The sequence below is a fragment of the Microtus ochrogaster genome, chromosome 16 (genome assembly GCF_000317375.1).
Source record: "Microtus ochrogaster isolate Prairie Vole_2 chromosome 16, MicOch1.0, whole genome shotgun sequence".
NCBI classification, from domain to species: Eukaryota; Metazoa; Chordata; class Mammalia; order Rodentia; family Cricetidae; genus Microtus; species Microtus ochrogaster.
Genome location: NC_022018.1, coordinates 30,132,556 through 30,149,346, shown reverse-complemented (window position 1 = coordinate 30,149,346; position 16,791 = coordinate 30,132,556). Strand labels below are relative to the sequence as shown.

The window sequence follows — 16,791 nt, the reverse complement described above, 5'->3', positions numbered from 1 at the left end:
TCTCTCTCTCTCTCCCCCTCTCCCCTTCTCCCTGCCTTTCTTCCTTCTCCCTCCTCCCCCCCCTCTTTCTCTTTTCAGTAAGAAAAGGCTAAGCCCTATTCCGGAATCTGCTCTAGCCTGTCAGAGCGTTGATTTGGTTCGGTGAAACTAGGCGCCCCTTTGCTCAGTCTATTTCTTGACGTTTTTCCTCTCCTTTCACCAGACCCATTTTCCTTCTGTCTTTTTTTCAGGATTCCAATCCTATTAATCTCTACATTCCTTGAACAGCTAATTTTTCTGTTTATTAGTGAACTCCTGGCTGTATATCTCGGGTAGTGAAGTTTTCCACCTTCGCAGTATCTTCCGAGGGAAAAATTCCCGGGTCAAGTCGTCTTGAGGTCCAGGTGGGTTTGCGGATGGTGCAGGCAGCTTCCCCACCAGCCTCCTACTGACACGTATGACTCAGTTTCGTGTTTGCTCACAAATGGGCTTTTTTGGGTTTTGCTTCCAGACAGCCATTACGTAAATCTGAGACGGAATTAGACTGTTCTTAATAAACGCTACGATTGTTTCTCTTACAAGGGTGGGTCAAGAGGTGTTTATACAGTCCTCAGACATTTACAGAAGGAACTTTCGGAAAAGTCAAGTAACCAGGCTTATCGGAAATAACATAAGCAAACAAAACAAAATATCACCAGAGTTAAAGGCAATAAAAATTATATATACTAAACATCTACTTAGGAGAAACAAATAGAGTTTGTTAAATAATTAAGAAAAGTAGCCAACAGTTGCTATCAGAGGCTCGTTGGTCTAGGGGTATGATTCTCGCTTAGGGTGCGAGAGGTCCCGGGTTCAAATCCCGGACGAGCCCAGGTATTTTGTCACTGAAAAGTTAAGTTTAAACTCAGCTGTACCCATAATGGTGGCAGTGTCGCATTCTCTTTTGCAAGCCCGCTTTCTATGAACTCTTTTTGGTTTGTATCTTGAAATCTCATAATTAAAATCAGTTGTTTTCAGATTTGACTTTCACTTTTTCTTTCAGTGGGTCTCACTCAGTCTCGCTAGGTCAGGAAGCTCTGCGCCGTCCAAAGTCAGGGGTTCTAAATTCTGCATGGCGCAACGTTTAGTACCATAAGTGCTCGCAGTGATGTCGCAATTAGAATTGTTTTAAAGTTACAAACCCTGAAAATAGTTTTTGCTTCTATCAATAGTAATGAATTATATAATAACGATACATAAAAATAGAGAATTGTCACAAGTTTAAAATGATTGCGCCCAACGTGGGGCTCGAACCCACGACCCTGAGATTAAGAGTCTCATGCTCTACCGACTGAGCTAGCCGGGCACATGTGGTTATGTGTCTCTATACTTTCATAAGAGAATGTGTATCCTTTTCGCTCCCTTAAGGTAGTCATGAATTGCAACTTTAGATTTTGTTTTGTCACTTACATTAGTTTTATAGGTAAGCTGAAACTGTAATAATAAAAAAATGCAGCAAATTATTACTCTGTATTCTACTTTACGTTTTCCTTTTCTCATTCTCGTTCATTGGTGTTCATCTTTTCTTTCTTATTTTTCCTCTTTCTTTCTATTTCTCTTTCTATCTTGATCTCTCTTTCTTCTTCCTTCCTCCCTTCCCCCGCCCCCATTAACCACAGAACGTTTCCTGGATCACTGGGGCTTTTCCAGAGCCCAGACCTTGCTGCTAACTTGACTCTGCGCTTAGTCCTAGAGGAGCTCAGTTCCGAAGGCCTCATCCAGGGCCCTCTCTCTCCGTGATCCACCAATGCTTTCTGCTGGAGTTCTCCACCTACCAAGTCGACCGGCTTCCTTATTCTTTGTGTTAAGAACAGACCTGAAGGGGACAGTAATGCGGACCAGCTCGGTGAGGAGGCTTCTGTTGGCAGGTGATGAACTACCGCAGAGCCGCAGCAAAGTAGAGGTAGGACAGCTGATCACGTGTCTGTCAGGAAGGCTGAGTCGGCTAGGTTGCCTATCAAATTCATAAATTCATAGCAAGAAATAAAACTATGTGGTTTGACGCATTTTCAATTGTTTTCAAAATCTGAAAGACTAAATTCATAGCCAAAGTTGACTGGTAGGTAATCAAAGCGAAGGGGCTTCGATGGTAACGGTTACGGCATTCCAAAAATCCAGTTAACACTGTAGGAGGCCATTGAGCTTGCCTTGCAAAAACACCCACTTCTGAATGACCAGTCACCCTCCCCTTGCTCTCCACCCAAGCCTTCCTTTTTCCTTTGCCTAAGTGTTGGGTCCCTAGAGGACAGGCCTTCGCACCCCCACTTGATCTGTTTTGCACTCTTGCGGTTGGTTGAAAACAGGAACAAAAACAGGAACAATCTGTTGTTTTCAGCAATGTTTCTAAGGATGTTTACGGTGATGAGCTTCCTGCTTTTGGTGGCCTGGCCTCCCCTGCTGATGGCTGTATATACTGTGTGAGAAAGTGGAATAAAGGCTTGTCTGCAGAACCTGGAGCTGTGTTGTGTGTTAATCCCGGACGTCCCTCGCTCAGAAAAACGACAGTTGCCGTGCTGGCGCGGCACCTAAGAACCTGAATGTTAATGTCTCCATTTGATATGTCATGTCTCACCACAGTCTAGCCATTCCATTGAACAACAACAACAACTCGCGTGCTCCCTGTTCAGAAAGGCAGCTCCCTAGGTCTGGCAAACACGATCACGTATAGAAAACTACGAGGGTGGATTCCCTAGATTTGTTGATGTGGCTCGAATGTACGCAGTGAAACATCAACAGTGGATTTCACCTACAGTGCGCGAAGCCCTAGTGTCTTTCAGATCGATTGACAAATGGAATTAGCTGATTACAGGTGGTTTAAATAAAGAGATTGAATCTTCTCCTAGTGGGAGACCAGGAAGTCCGTGCTCAACTCTCTGGCTGTTTGGGGGTGCGGCAAAGCTCCCTCGCAGGGTCTTTTGGAGACACAGTTCTATTAGAGCTGAAATCTTCTTAGTCTCACTTACTTTTAATTACTTCCTTCTTCCAAATACAGCCCCACCGAGGGTCAAGGCTTCGTGCTCTGAATTCCATACAGACACAGTTTAGTTCACACCAGGAAGACAAGTAACCAAGAGAAACAGCCTGTGATGCTCAGTCTTTCGGGAGGTACTCGAATGTTTGCTCCACTGAATGCACATCATCTTTTCTATATAAAATGGTCAGTCAATGTGAGTGAATTGACTTAGAAAGTCTTCTGTGAGCTTTTCTCATGAGAGGTCATCTGCAGGCAGTGCACGAGCTCCTTGGCGAGAGACAAGAAACACCAACCAGAGGGCAGTCATCTGCTGGACCGGCTAGGCGCAGGATCACCTTTGAACTTAGCAAGGCTCTGGATGAAGGGCACAGACTGAGAAATCACTGAGCAACCGAGTGTATTCAAGGACTGTTTCTTCCATCCATACAGGCAAGTGCGTTCTTTAGACCACCGTGGCAGTTTGAGAGACACAAAAAAAGGATACAGAGATGCAGGGACTCAGTGCAGTTTGCAGGGCAGACTGGGCCTTAGGTGAAAGAAACAGAAAATCCTGTTATCCTATCCTCTTCTACCTTACCCTACCCTATCCTATCTTTGTTTGTTTGTTTGTTTGTTTATACAGGCTCTCACTTGGACTGTCCCCCAACTCACTCTGTGGAATTCACCGAGTTCTCCCTGCCCTGACTTCCTGGTATTGGGATTGGAGGAGAACGCAGCAACTACATCGGGGCCAGTCACAGACTCTTGTTGCAAATCGAGGTTAACACGTTTCAAATCTTGCTGATATGGGGCAAAACCTGGCTGTTTAAATTCACCACAATAAAAGTTGGTCCTCGCAAAGTCCTGAATAGTTTTGTTTCCTTGGTTTTCAAACTCCATTTTCTTCTGGGGCCAAGGCACTAAGTGACAGAAATTTGGTTTTGAGGAGGCACTAAATTAAGAAAAAGAAGAAAAATGAAAGAAAGACGGAAAAAAAAAACAACCTCTTACAAAATGAATAAGACACAGGGTCTAATGACGCAGAGATGGCATCCCCGGTGGGAAGAAAATACACGTGGGCCCTTCGATAGCTCAGTTGGTAGAGCGGAGGACTGTAGTTGAATAATCCGGTCATCCTTAGGTCGCTGGTTCGAATCCGGCTCGAAGGAGACCCTAGTTTTGGCTATTTTTTTTCTGTGCACCCTCTAGAGAATTGGGTGGGATCTTCAATATTTGAATCAGACTAACACTATTCTCGATGTACAGAGAAATGAATATAATTTTTTAAACTTATTCGCTGTAATAATTTTTAATGCTTGCAAGCAGGCTTCGACTTAATAGCTCACATAAACTCATCCCTTTGAAGATCCTTGTCCCTTGAGGACAGGGACCAGGAACACCGTCTCGGCCGGGGTCTGGAGCCAGGAGTGCGCCCTCAAACCCCGCGCGAGTCCCTCGGGCAATCGGTGGGGCACGCGCGCCCTCCAGTGGCCGGAGAGTTCTCAGCAGCCGGACCTCAGGCTCAAGCTCCTCAGCCGCAACTGTCCAATCTGCTTAGCTTTACCGTGTAACGGTGGTTTATTGTTGCTGTTGTTGTTTGTTTTCAAGCAGCTGGGAAAACCTGGCGAATATCAGAATCACCTGGAGATATTTTACAACCGGTGCTAATTTCAAAAGGTATGCAAATGATTTTAATGAGCTGCAAGGGCTTCTAAAACACTGCTAGGCTTATGTAGCAGCGGGTTTATCAACCAGGAGTCTCCGGCCTGCCCTGGCGGTAAAGTGAGCCTTTGTTTTCAAAACAAAACAAAAGGCACTGCTAGAAAAGAAATGGTAGCTTAAGGAGAGAAATGCAAAAGGAGATTAAAGACAGCTCAGTATCAGTAGAACGTATTTGCTACTTTTGTGCTGATTCCATTAAACTACGTTACTTCTGCTCTCAAAAATGTGATCTCAGATACAAAAATGTGATTCTCAGATACACTGTGGAAGACTCTCAAACAGAGCAAGTAAGACAACGTAATTGACAAAGGTTTTAGGTCGATCAGAAGTTATGCAAGATTCCTTGCACCTTCCATCCCATGTGTCAGAACTTTTATTCTCGTAGCAAATTATTTTCAATTTTCGTTGTAAACCATAACGATCTTAAATTACCAACATGAAAAACCACGAGGTCGGCCTAGTTGCAGACATGTCTGAGCTGGCAGTTCCGGAAGCTCTTGTGTTTTGAAAGTGTGTTGGGGGCAAAAAAAAATAAAATAAAATAAAATAAAAAAAATCCAATTTTCTTTTTCAAAGATAATGTTTGGGCCTCGGATACAAAATGTATTAGATAGTCCTGGAATAGGCTTCTCTGCAAGGCACAGTAAGTTCCCACCCATTTCTTTCCATACCTTGTACGGTGTTCTGGGATGTTCTAGAACTGAAAGAAATAAGCAAACGACCTAGATTCAGATACACCTAGATTCCTCATCTTATTAACAAAGGGGAATGCTTTAAGAACTTGATCGGAAAACGGGAAATAGTGAATAAAAAGATATTATCAAATAACTGAATGTAGACCTGCGAAGTCTCTCAAAAGTAACAAAACTCCAGCTCTCCAAGTCGTGCGGGAAATCTCTCGAAGAAGTCGGCCATTTCCCATAGAAGAGTGTGGCAACAAGCAGGCCCTCCCGGGTTGCTGAGGGAACCCGAGAAGTTAAAAGGGGTCTTTAGAGTGAGGGAGGTGGTGCCTCCAGCAAGCTGCTCTTGCTCTGGCAAAATATGATTGGGAGGGTAGGGGAACCCGAAGGGTGGAAAAACTGGAGAATGCGGGCATCGATCCCGCTACCTCTCGCATGCTAAGCGAGCGCTCTACCATTTGAGCTAATTCCCCACCTGGTGTTGCACACTTGCTGCCTTGCTCCCTTTTCATATCTGGATGTAATTCAACACCAGACAGTATTTTTCAATCCACCAAATAGAGACTTTCTTTTTCTCGGGGTTTAACGTTTGCTTTTAAAAGCCCAGTGAAATCTGGGCAAGATGATAAAACTGAAATGGAGAAGGTGAAATGTCGCATTTAAGGCTGGGTGTGGTGTTCCGTAACCCCAGAACTGCAAGTAGGGAGAAGAAAGGGGTCCTGAGGCAGGAGGAAAATGGCCTCTTTGAGACCAGCTTGGGTTACCATAGCAAAACGAAGCTAAAAGTGTGTGATTGTGGTTTGGTAGTCGCGGAACAGCTCCGGGGTGACTTCCGCCCGGGACAGACGACAGACAGTACCGCCTGTTCGGCGGAGGTCACTGGGGTACGTTCAGGGGGCCAGGACTCGGAGATCACTGAAATGGTCCTGGGATTGGCAAGAAATTGACACTGGGACCCTGTGTACACAAACCAGATGCCAGAGAGAAAATAAGCTTTCGGCCGAGAAAAACACTAATTTCCCAGGCGGTGAGGCTGGGCTTTGGCGCCCTGCCTTCTTTCAGGAATATTCCACCACCTTCGGCTAGGAGTGGATATATATATAGTTTCAGACTAGAGAAGTCTTTGCAAAAAGAGAGAAGTAGTAATTGCTTTTTTTTCCTTCTGGACTTACGGAGCTGGCAATGTCTAGCCCAGAGCCCTACCTCGGACCTGGAGGCCGAGTATCAGGTGGACCTCCAGGTCTTAGCTAGGGCTCTGGTGGTGAGCAGAGGGGTGGACTAGACATGGTCAGAGGCCTGACATCGATGAGAAGAGCAGGTGAAACCCCCACTCAATAAGCGCAGCTGCCTTTTCTTCTGAAAGTTCAGCAAAAGAGGCTTCCTCTTGTGAGCTTAAAGTTTATTTTAAAAAAATTCATTAAAATCGGAGTAAGATAATAAAAGTTGAAAGGGAGAAGGTGAAACATATTTAAGCCACTGGTTCTTGAGTCGGTTGGGGCTGAGTTGGAGGCCCCGTCTGGGCCATTTCCTGAATACCAGGCCAGTCAGAGCTGGAAAACAATCTCCTTTAAATAGGAATACATAATGAATAAACAAATAGGAAAAGGAAAGAAAAGAAAGAGAAACACACAACCAAAAACCCGATCCTGTGCCTATGAGCTGTGCAAGGCGCCCACACAAGCCTTTCCAGGGTCTTTGGACCACCCTTAACGTTTGCTTTTCTCTTTTGCTTATTTATTACAGTCGAGGTTGACAAAAAGAAAATTACTTTCTGTGGAAAGAAGCTCCCTGCACATAAAAGATTTTAAATCTCAGATGCTAAAACCGTATTCCTATTATTCCTCTCATAGACTTGACTTGCTATTCACCACTGTCGAGATTCTTTCTCCTTACTGGACAGAGTCTGCCCACTCTGGCCAATATTTAACCTTCAAACGACACTGATAAGTGTAGGCGTGCAACGGGAGCAGGGTAGTTCACTCCCAAGGCACGTCCCCATCTGCTGGCGTGGTTACACTCATGGCCCGAGGTCTTCAGCAGGAACAAAGCTTGGGTTTCCAGAAACACTGGGATGGGTGTTACCTTTCCAAACTCTGGATTTCCAGGGGTGCTCCAAGATGAGGAATATTTTCCATCCTACTCTGAAGTGTTGACAGTTGCTAAATGGCACCACTTTCCCGACTTCCAGGAAGAAATGCCAGGGCACCAGAATGACAAAAGGTCATTGCTCTCCCCACCCACCACGACTTTCCTCAGTTGTCTCAAACTTAATGCAACCATACCATTTATCTAGCAAACCTGGACAAGTCTAAGAGGAAGGACAGGCTACAGAGTATCTAGGAGACAGCAAATCTTACTAGTTTGTTTTGTTTTTTTATATATACCCATGAAACTATCAACATTATTATATAAAATATCCCAACTGTTTAAAGAGATTACTTTAAAAATAGTTATGGCAACTTAACAAAATAGAGATAATACAACATTCCTAAGAATAGGTCTCTCATCTCCTTCGATAGCTCAGTTGGTAGAGCGGAGGACTGTAGTGGAGTTTCACCCTCTCCTGAGACATCCTTAGGTCGCTGGTTCGAATCCGGCTCGAAGGACGAGTGTTTTGATGCATCGTAAGGAACATATAATTTAATAACAGTCTCCCCTAAAGCGTAAGTTTCCTTTAGACAGACTTTGATAACCCGTCACTTACTTACTGCCTCCTGGTTGCTCTAGTTCCTCTAATTTATACCCACTGGATATGTAGAATGTCAAGGGTCACCCTGCTCCCAAGACTATTTTTTCCCAGGAATCAGGACATAGGCGACAGCCAGTGGGGTCCTCTGTGGTCGGGACCAGTTGGTCTTGGCATAGGAAGAATTTTGAGGCTATGCCAAGCATACCCCAAAGCAAAACGTCACGTACCATTTCCAAGAGAAAGCCATCAGTTCAGTCCCTTTTGCACAGTGTGTCCCCAACACGCTCCACCCACCTCCGACAGTACTATGCACACCTAAAATGTGAGATCCTCTCACTAGGGACCGTGAGATTGGGAAAAGGTCCCAGTGAGGGTATAAAAGAGGGGCTGGTCCTCCTCCTCCTCTTCCTCCTCTTTCCCACTACGGGCGAAGACGATTAACATCTCCCAAATGACAGATGATGGGTGTAGATACTAATACTGGAATCCAATCAACTGGAGAGGTTGAAGCAGGAGAATCTAGGCAGAGCCCGTAAAGATCTGCAGGTTTGATTTTGCTGTTGGTGGCTGCGTTTTGGTTTTTCTTTCTTAGAGGTTTTCTGAAGCACCTAGACCGCCTCAGCTCCTTACTCAGAGCCTTCCCTCAGCTCCCCACTCTCCCTCCGCTTCAGTCTCTGACACTAGCCAAAACCTGGAATCCTCGACATTGCTGTACGTGTCGCAGACCTCCAGAATACTAGAAATATTTCCATAAATTCTATATGCTTTCCTTACCTCTCATAATTAATAAACTTTAAAACGTATAAATTCCAACAAATAAATAAAAGCTTCCCTGAACGGCTTGCCATGTTCTCCCATGGGACTCATTTTTCTGTCGTGGCACCAGGAAGCTGAGTGGCCCATAGGTGGTCTCTAGGCAAACATAACAGCATACTTAAATATAGGATGTTTACATTTATTAACTTTTGTTCCAGTATAATTGTTCAATATACAAGGGCCACTCCATTCCTAAATACATGCAGTGCTGGCTAGGTTTTGTCATCTTGACGCAGCTCGTCATCTGGAAGAAGTTTCGAAAATGCCTCTACCATACTGACTTGTAGGCAAGTCTCTGCGGGCATTTCCATGACGAATTTTCATGATGAATGATTGATGTGGATGGCTCAGCCCGCTGTGGGTGGTGCCACTGTGGACGGTGCCACTGCTAGGCAAGTGGCCCTGGCTTGTGTAAGAAAGCAGGCTGAGTAAGCAAACCAGTAAGCAGCACTTATCTTCCATGTTATCGGCTTCATTTCCTGCTCCCAAGTGCCTGCCTGCTTGAATTTCTGCCCAGGTTTCCCTTATGATAGACTGAGCAAGATGTGTAAGTTAAATAAACCCTTTCCTCCCCAAGTCGCTTTTGGTCATAGCATTTTAACACAATGAGAGGAACAGAACTAAAACACATGTCAAAAGCCTCTCAAGTTTTGTGTCTCATTCAGTTGCATTCACCCTTACCTACCTTAGTCTTCAGAAAAGAGAATCATGCTTGTCTCTGAACTGGGCAATAGCTCTGTATCAGGACGCATTATCTATGATACTGTTGCTATTTTCTCTCACTTTTAGCAGAGGGAGGAGGTCCTAGAGAGACAGGACAGCACAGTGGGACAATAAAAACGATGTCCTAGTACCTTAAGAGACTTTCCTGGTAGCTGTCATTTTGAATGAATCCAAAAGTAGAATCCAACAACTGGCTATTCCATAAATCATCAAGTGCCTGACTTGAAGGAAGGTAGCTTCCTTCGATAGCTCAGTTGGTAGAGCGGAGGACTGTAGGTGGTAATTGATATCCTTAGGTCGCTGGTTCGAATCCGGCTCGAAGGAGGATTGTTTTAATGGCACAGACTCAATGACAATTGAATTGATTCTATTGTCAAAAGATAATATGCACCGATATATTTAACCAACTTTAGAAGTTCAGATTTGGAGGCGATTTAAGTTCATGCATATAAGCTACAATCAGTTTAGGCCTGCAATTTTAACGAGATAATTTTTTATAGATAAACATCCTAGAAAGATTTTCATACATGTCATAATTTATAAACTTTTCATAATTCATATATCCCATACAAATATCCCAGGATTGCTTCTTGTTTTTCCCGATGGTACTTCATTTTTCTGTCTTAGGATCAGGAAGCTGAATGGCACCATCGGTGCTCATTAGCCAAGCACGGCAGGACACTTAAAAACGGAGTGGTTAAAATTACTGTTTGAGGTGTATGTCTAATGTTTCATTTATTTGCTTCATTACAATTGTGCAAAATAGCAAGTTTCCCTCATTTTCTAGATCCACGTTAAAGGTCTCTCGTGCACTTGTGTCTACCCCTGGTTTTCCTCATTCAGAAAGGAGAGAATCACGTGTTTCTCTGGTGAAATGGGCGACAACTGTGCTCAGGATAGTATTGTCTGCCTATGGTATCACTTGTCATTTTCTCTCACTGTTAGCAGAGAAAGGAGAGCACAGCAGGGGAAGTACATCAAGGGGATGATGTTTCCCTCCGGAAGGATTCAGGGCACGCACCTTCCTAGGAGCAGTTTTTGGAAGTCTATGCGAAACACTTATGCATTAAGAGCACACATTTCAAACATGTTCTTACACACATGCGGTGTGATCATTAGCTAATTTTAGAATCTCTAGTACTTCAAAAACTCTTCCTTATCATTTATTTTACAACAAATCAGATGAATTGCAACAAATCTACCAGCTATTTTATAAGTCTTAAAAAAACAATGTTGGCATGTTCCTTCGATAGCTCAGTTGGTAGAGCGGAGGACTGTAGGTGTGATGCTGGTAATCCTTAGGTCGCTGGTTCGAATCCGGCTCGAAGGAATTGCCTTTTGAAAATGGCTCACCATCCACTGGATTACCAGGATTTTAAAGGAAAACACCGCGAACCAATGTCATGTGGACATACACAATTACAGAAGTTGGTGTGAAATAAGCAAATGCAAAAACAACCCCATGAGATTTTCGTGTTCAATCATTGACGATTCAACGATTCTTCACGATCCTCTACTATATTCATACGTTTTAAAAATAATTAAATTTTAAAAGTGTCTCTCTTGTAGGCCAGGCTGATCTGGAACTTAACTTCCTTCTTCCACCTCACCATTGCTGGTGAAGTAATCAGTTAAAAATTAAAAGCAGGAGTCTGCTCTCCCCGCACCCGACAAGGAGCAGAGGTAGCCAACAGAAAGTTCAATGAAAGCACCAAAACAAACTCCCGAGAAACCCAGGTTTAATTATTCGGCCTTCAGATGCACCCGAGTTTTACAAATAACTCCCGCAGCCAGCCGACACAGTTGTCCCGGCTTCAGTTCTCTATAATCTTCCTGGCGATGGAGGATGAGAAATTATGTCGGGCCTCGGCGAGGGAACACTTAATCCTCAGGGTCGTCCTAGGCTCCGTAAAGCAGGAGGGACTCTTATTTCACGAAATCTAGCAGTATCGCTGGCGCCTCGGCAGCTGCGCATAGGAGCCAGAGGCACCGCGGCTGTCACCGCGTGGGTCCCAATATCGAGAGCCGGCCACTTAGCGGCGCAGGCGAGCGGCTGGTGAGAGGATCGCGCCCCCTGGCGGCTGCCCCGAGGCTGCGCAGGGTACTGACCGAAGAGCGGCCGGAAAGCAAAACTGAGCGATGCTACCCCTCGTCCTTCGTTTATCAACTGGCAATAGAAATAGATTCGCGCACGACAGTAGTGAGGGAGAGGTCTTTAAATAACTAACACATTTAAAGATTTCAATATCCACCAAGTTAAATTTGAAGTCACCAGAGGCGCGTTTAAATTTCTTTTTTTTTTTTTGTTTTTTTGTTTTTGTTTTTCGAGACAGGGGTTTCTCTGTGGCTTTGGAGCCTGTCCTGGAACTAGCTCTGTAGACCAGGCTGGTCTCGAACTCACAGAGATCCACCTGGCTCTGCCTCCCGAGTGCTGGGATTAAAGGCGTGCGCCACCATCGCCCGGCTTCGCGTTTAAAATTTAAAAGGACAAACCCAATTATGATTCCAAAATTCTATGTGCAAGTTTATACGCGGCTTCAAAAACTTTAATTTTAAAATGTTTAAAACTCTGTTGAAATTTCAAATAATGAAAACTTCAAAGCTCTGACTGAAATTTACAAGTTGAACTTCATAAAGCTTTTTAAAAGATGAGTTATCCCCCTCAACCTTATTTGCACCACCGTCCTAAAATAAAATACTGTTTTGGTCTCTGCAACACAAAACTCTCCCAACAAATTCTGCAAAAAAAAAAAAAAAACCCGTGAGACGCACCAGGACACGTATTTGGTGCATGCACGCAAAAAAATTCGTGCACATTAAAAAATAAAAATTAAAAATAGTCCTTGAGAGATTGCCTCAAGCCGGGGTGGCATTCTTCAGGGACTCACTGCCCGTGGCTCCGCCTCTTACTCAAGAGAGAAGTCTGTGGGGTCCGCCCCGTTCTTGCCCCGCCCCCGCCCCGTCCCCTGCCTCTCGCCCCGCCCCAGACCCCGCCCTTTGCTCCGCCCCGCCACAGACCTGGAGTCCGGCTCTGAACGTCCATTCGTGTTTACCTTGTCGCCTCCGCTGCCTCGCAACCGACCACGCCATCTTTTGATTGGTATTCACGGGGTTGTCCCAGCCCCACGCTGCAGACCAGCACACGAAATTTACGTCATAGGCCACTTTTATTCCCCTCCCTGGCCGCAGATCCGCTCGCAGGATGTGCGTCATCGGGTAGCGACACATTTATGGTTGCCGTGTGCCCCGTATCCGCCATCATGAAAGCCGCGGCGTTGGTGGAAGAGCGAAAGGCGCCGATGGAGGGAGGATCGCAGGACGAGGCAGAGGGGAATGCAGATGCGGCGGAGGAGCAGGAGGAGCCCGAGGAAGCGGACTGCGACGGCAGCAGCAAGAAGAAAAAGAGGGTAGTGCCGGGTATTGTTTACCTGGGACACGTCCCGCCGCGATTCCGGCCCTTGCACGTTCGCAACCTGCTCAGCGCCTACGGTGAGGTGGGACGCGTTTTCTTCCAGGCAGAAGGTAAGCCCTGCGTCGAAGGGAGAGGGTGGCGATGCAGGCAGGTGGGCACAATTTATTGCAGGCTGTACACGCATGAGGCGTGGGAGAGACTTTTCCTACTTAGCTGTGAAATCTGTACCATTCACGTCTCTTAGAAGGCTGGGGCGGAGGAAGGAAAATGGAGAGGGTGAGCGAATAGAGTGCAGTAATAAGGCATGAAAGATACCCTTGATATTCACGTAATCCCTGAAATAGTGTATTATGATTAGCCTCCTTCAGCCTCTTCCACCTCTTGACGTGCACAGTTTGGAGACGGAGGTGGGAACTGGTGTGGCTCTTGGTGTTCAGGGAGTTGCATTTGAAGAGAGAAATGAGTGAAAGAAAGGGCAGTCTGCACCTTTTCCATCAGCAGCTGTGAACTAACACCCGAGCTAGCAGGTTTGAACTTCCAACCAAGCGGAGGTGTGTCTCGGTGGATGCTTGACCAGGATGTTCGCTATGTTTGGCCCACAGACCGCTTTGTGAGACGCAAAAAGAAGGCAGCAGCGGCTGCAGGAGGGAAGAAGGCAGCTAAATACAGCAAGGACTATACAGAAGGCTGGGTGGAATTCCGTGACAAGCGCATAGCCAAGCGAGTGGCAGCCAGTCTACATAACACGCCCATGGGTGCCCGCAGGCGCAGCCCCTTCCGTTACGACCTGTGGAACCTCAAGGTGAGATTCTAGGTTTCTCTGCCACTCATTAGTCCCCCCAGCCCTAGCCCAGACGCACTGTCCCCCTTACTAGCTCTAAACAGCTCCCAGTTTCTTCTCCAGTTCTGGTTGGTCTTCCCTGTCCTGACCTTTTCTTGTTTTCCTGGCCACAGTATTTGCATCGTTTTACTTGGTCGCATCTCAGTGAACACCTTGCCTTTGAGCGCCAGGTACGGAGACAGCGCCTAAGAGCAGAGGTCGCCCAAGCAAAGCGAGAGACTGACTTCTATCTTCAAAGTGTCGAACGGGGAAAACGCTTCCTTGCAGCGGATGGGGATGCTACTCGCCCGAATAGCTCCTGGACATTTGCTCAGCGTCCCACTGAGCAGGAGCTGAGGGCCCGGAAGACAGCACGGCCAGGAGGGCGGGAACGCGCTCGACTGGCAGACGCCCAGGACCAGGCCCGATCCAACAAAGGGCTCCTGGCCAAGATCTTTGGAGCCCCTCCACCTGCAGAGAGCAAAGAAGAACCATAGCCAGCAAGGGACTCCTGGTGGAAAAAGAAGCCACTTGTACCTACCAGCCCTGCTCTCTGCTGGTCTGTCCCCCGCAGAGTGTAACCCACAGCCCAGGAAGATACTTTCTCTCTATTCCGCAGACCAAGAGTCTGGTAAAAAGACTTTTTTGTAGGCCTCTTTTACCTACCCTGATCAAATCCTGTAAGTGCCCAGTTGAGAGCTTACTTTGCAGGTTGATTACTCCTGGAAGTACCTGTTTTCTTTTGTTGGACATTTGGTTGCCTGCCTCTTTCTCAGTGGGCTCCTAACAATTTCTGGCTTGAAAAGTGTGGATTTGCCTTCCACTAGCGTAGCCATGACAAGCCCATGTGATCTGTGGTAGGCGGCAGAATTAACAGGAATTGGCTTAGTGGCTCAATTTGAAGTTTTTGTTTGAAAATAAAAAATAATCCAAAGCTTCAGAGAAACCCTGTTTTAAAAAACAAAACAAAAAATTGTATGTGTTTAGTTTTTCAGGTGGGAATCGTTGAATGAGTTTCAACTTCTTTTTGAAGCCAAACTCAGTTACTCTGGTGCAGACATAATCCTTGTCTGCTCATGACTCATTTTGAGATAGGGCCTCACTCAAGTGTTCAGGCTAGCCATGAGTTCATTCTGTAAGTTACTGGTAAGCCTTGAACTAACTCTGGTCAGGTAGGCCCTGAACTTGAAATCCTGTCTCAGCCTCCCAAATAGCTGAGATTATAGGTGTGTGTCAACAAACCAAGCTTCAATGTTATACATACATACATACACATAAAATAATGTGTGTTCCTTTTCTTTGTACGATAAGTTTCTCATCTTGAAGTTATCATAAACCCCATCTTTTAAAATGTTTCAGTACTCATTTTGGTTTGTGGTTATGTATAAAAATTATACACATGTTAAGAAAGATACTACTAGATGTAGGGAAGAAAGACAGCTGGTGTATGCGCCAGTTCTTCATGGGTCTTTTCCACCTGCTTTTACAGCCCCTGTTCCTGTCTCTATTCCACCTCCTCAGCCCTGTCCACACTGTGGCTCTGTCACATGAACCACCCTCCTCAGCACCTTCTGAGACTTCTCTTCCAACAGCCTGACACCCTGGCCCTGCTCCCTTCTCTACAAGCTCAGGTGCATTTCTTCGAGAGCAAGTCCGATAGGATGTCAGGCTGGCTTCCCTGCTTCTGTGGGGCTGGTGCATTGATTTCTGTCTGGGGTGGCATTCCTCCTATTTTATTTGTTTCCTTGGTGTTCTTAGGACTGAAGATTGAACTTTTATCTTTCACTCCTTAGGGTTTCAGTGTGTTTGGCAAACTCTTTGAGTTGCTGTGAGGAGAGAGATTATAAAAATCCTGAAGAAAATGTTCTGCACTTTACCTGTAATGTTTACTTGACAAGCAGTTCGGGAACTATTATCTACTTGTGACAGTGGTAAGGAGTAGCAGAAAGGTCTTTGTCTTATAAAGAGTCACGTAGCTTAAAGGGAGAGCTGCATCTTCATCTGGGCCGCTGTTTAAACCCACTGTTTCCACATTAAGCCTCTTGTACAGGAGCAATGGTAAGAACAGGGTGAAAGTTAACAGAAGACACTCACCTGGTTCTGTGTGTGACTAGAGCACAGTAATGAGACATTGTTAGCTGGGCTTTGTGCAAGCCTTTAATGCAGGAGACAGAGGTAGGTAGATCTCTGTGAGTTCAAGGTCAAGCTAGTTTACTGGTGAGTTCTAGGATGGCCAGGCCATGTTGTCTAAAAAAAAAAAAAAACCACGATAAAGAACCAAGTATTAGTGGAGATGCTTCAAAAATAAGACAGCGAAGCAATGAGCATTTTCTACTTTTTAGGTATATTTCAGATTTCCAAAGTTGGGTGTTTAGGGCTCTTATCCTATCCTGTGGAGGAAGGTGGAGCCTGCTCCCTCAACTGACTCCAAAGCTCTGCACTGTGATCCTTGTGTTCCCTGGGATAGGCCAGGTTCTAAAAGTACCTTGCCACTTTGTCACTGGCTGTAGGATCTGTAGTGTGGAGTTAGAGCCAAAAATAACCCCAGCTTGTAAGTCAGTGTGGAGTCAAGTGCAGTTAAGGTCATTGTGCCCATATTGACTGAATCCCGGCCGGAAATCCATCCAGGATGTGGACTGGCTTGATTTTTTTTGATGGTTATCCCTGGAAATTAGTTATAGCCTGATGTGGGTTAAATGTAAGGAATAGTTCTTTTGCTTTTAAAAATGATCTTTTTAAAATAATTTTTTTATGTGTATTGGTGTTTTGCCTGCATGTATGTCTGAGTGAGGATGTTATATCCCCTGGAACTGAAGTTAAGGATAGTTGTGATCTGTCATGTGGGTGCTGGGAATTGAACCCTGGGCCCTCTGGAAGAAAAGCCAGTGTTCTTAACTGCTGAGCTATCTCTCCAGCCTCTTAAATTGGTCTTTTTATTTTATTTTTTTTTATTTATTT

General features: G+C 45.4%; 1 protein-coding gene and 7 non-coding genes across 8 annotated transcripts; 6 read left to right on the top strand and 2 right to left on the bottom strand.

Moving 5' to 3' along the window:
• Positions 1 to 778: 778 nt before the first annotated feature.
• On the top strand, positions 779 to 850 carry Trnap-agg. Its single transcript has one exon. It is a non-coding gene; the product is annotated as a tRNA-Pro (tRNA).
• Positions 851 to 1,251: 401 nt separating this feature from the next.
• Trnak-cuu lies at positions 1,252 to 1,324 on the bottom strand. Its single transcript has one exon. It is a non-coding gene; the product is annotated as a tRNA-Lys (tRNA).
• A 2,728-nt stretch (positions 1,325 to 4,052) lies between these two features.
• On the top strand, positions 4,053 to 4,140 carry Trnay-gua. The gene is given in 2 exon segments: positions 4,053 to 4,089; positions 4,105 to 4,140. It is a non-coding gene; the product is annotated as a tRNA-Tyr (tRNA).
• Positions 4,141 to 5,773: 1,633 nt separating this feature from the next.
• Positions 5,774 to 5,846, bottom strand: Trnaa-agc. Its single transcript has one exon. It is a non-coding gene; the product is annotated as a tRNA-Ala (tRNA).
• Positions 5,847 to 7,882: 2,036 nt separating this feature from the next.
• Positions 7,883 to 7,979, top strand: Trnay-gua. The gene is made up of 2 exons: positions 7,883 to 7,919; positions 7,944 to 7,979. It is a non-coding gene; the product is annotated as a tRNA-Tyr (tRNA).
• A 1,861-nt stretch (positions 7,980 to 9,840) lies between these two features.
• On the top strand, positions 9,841 to 9,925 carry Trnay-gua. Its single transcript is given in 2 exon segments — positions 9,841 to 9,877; positions 9,890 to 9,925. It is a non-coding gene; the product is annotated as a tRNA-Tyr (tRNA).
• A 919-nt stretch (positions 9,926 to 10,844) lies between these two features.
• Positions 10,845 to 10,931, top strand: Trnay-gua. The gene is given in 2 exon segments: positions 10,845 to 10,881; positions 10,896 to 10,931. It is a non-coding gene; the product is annotated as a tRNA-Tyr (tRNA).
• Positions 10,932 to 12,809: 1,878 nt separating this feature from the next.
• On the top strand, positions 12,810 to 14,762 carry Abt1 (activator of basal transcription 1). Its single transcript, XM_005354934.3, has 3 exons — positions 12,810 to 13,123; positions 13,616 to 13,815; positions 13,968 to 14,762. The coding sequence occupies exons 1-3, from the start codon at positions 12,832 to 12,834 to the stop codon at positions 14,328 to 14,330; spliced, it is 855 nt and encodes a 284-aa protein (XP_005354991.1). The 5' UTR covers positions 12,810 to 12,831; the 3' UTR covers positions 14,331 to 14,762.
• The last annotated feature ends 2,029 nt before the right edge of the window (positions 14,763 to 16,791 follow it).

What these genes read in the sequence shown, in the direction of transcription:
- Abt1 (XM_005354934.3), top strand. Translation starts at nt 12,832, where the DNA reads ATGGTTGCCGTGTGCCCCGTATCCGCCATCATGAAAGCCGCGGCGTTG. An exon ending in CGTTTTCTTCCAGGCAGAAG is followed by an intron (nt 13,124 to 13,615) that starts GTAAGCCCTGCG and finishes TTTGGCCCACAG; the next exon opens with ACCGCTTTGTGAGACGCAAA. An exon ending in ACGACCTGTGGAACCTCAAG is followed by an intron (nt 13,816 to 13,967) that starts GTGAGATTCTAG and finishes TCCTGGCCACAG; the next exon opens with TATTTGCATCGTTTTACTTG.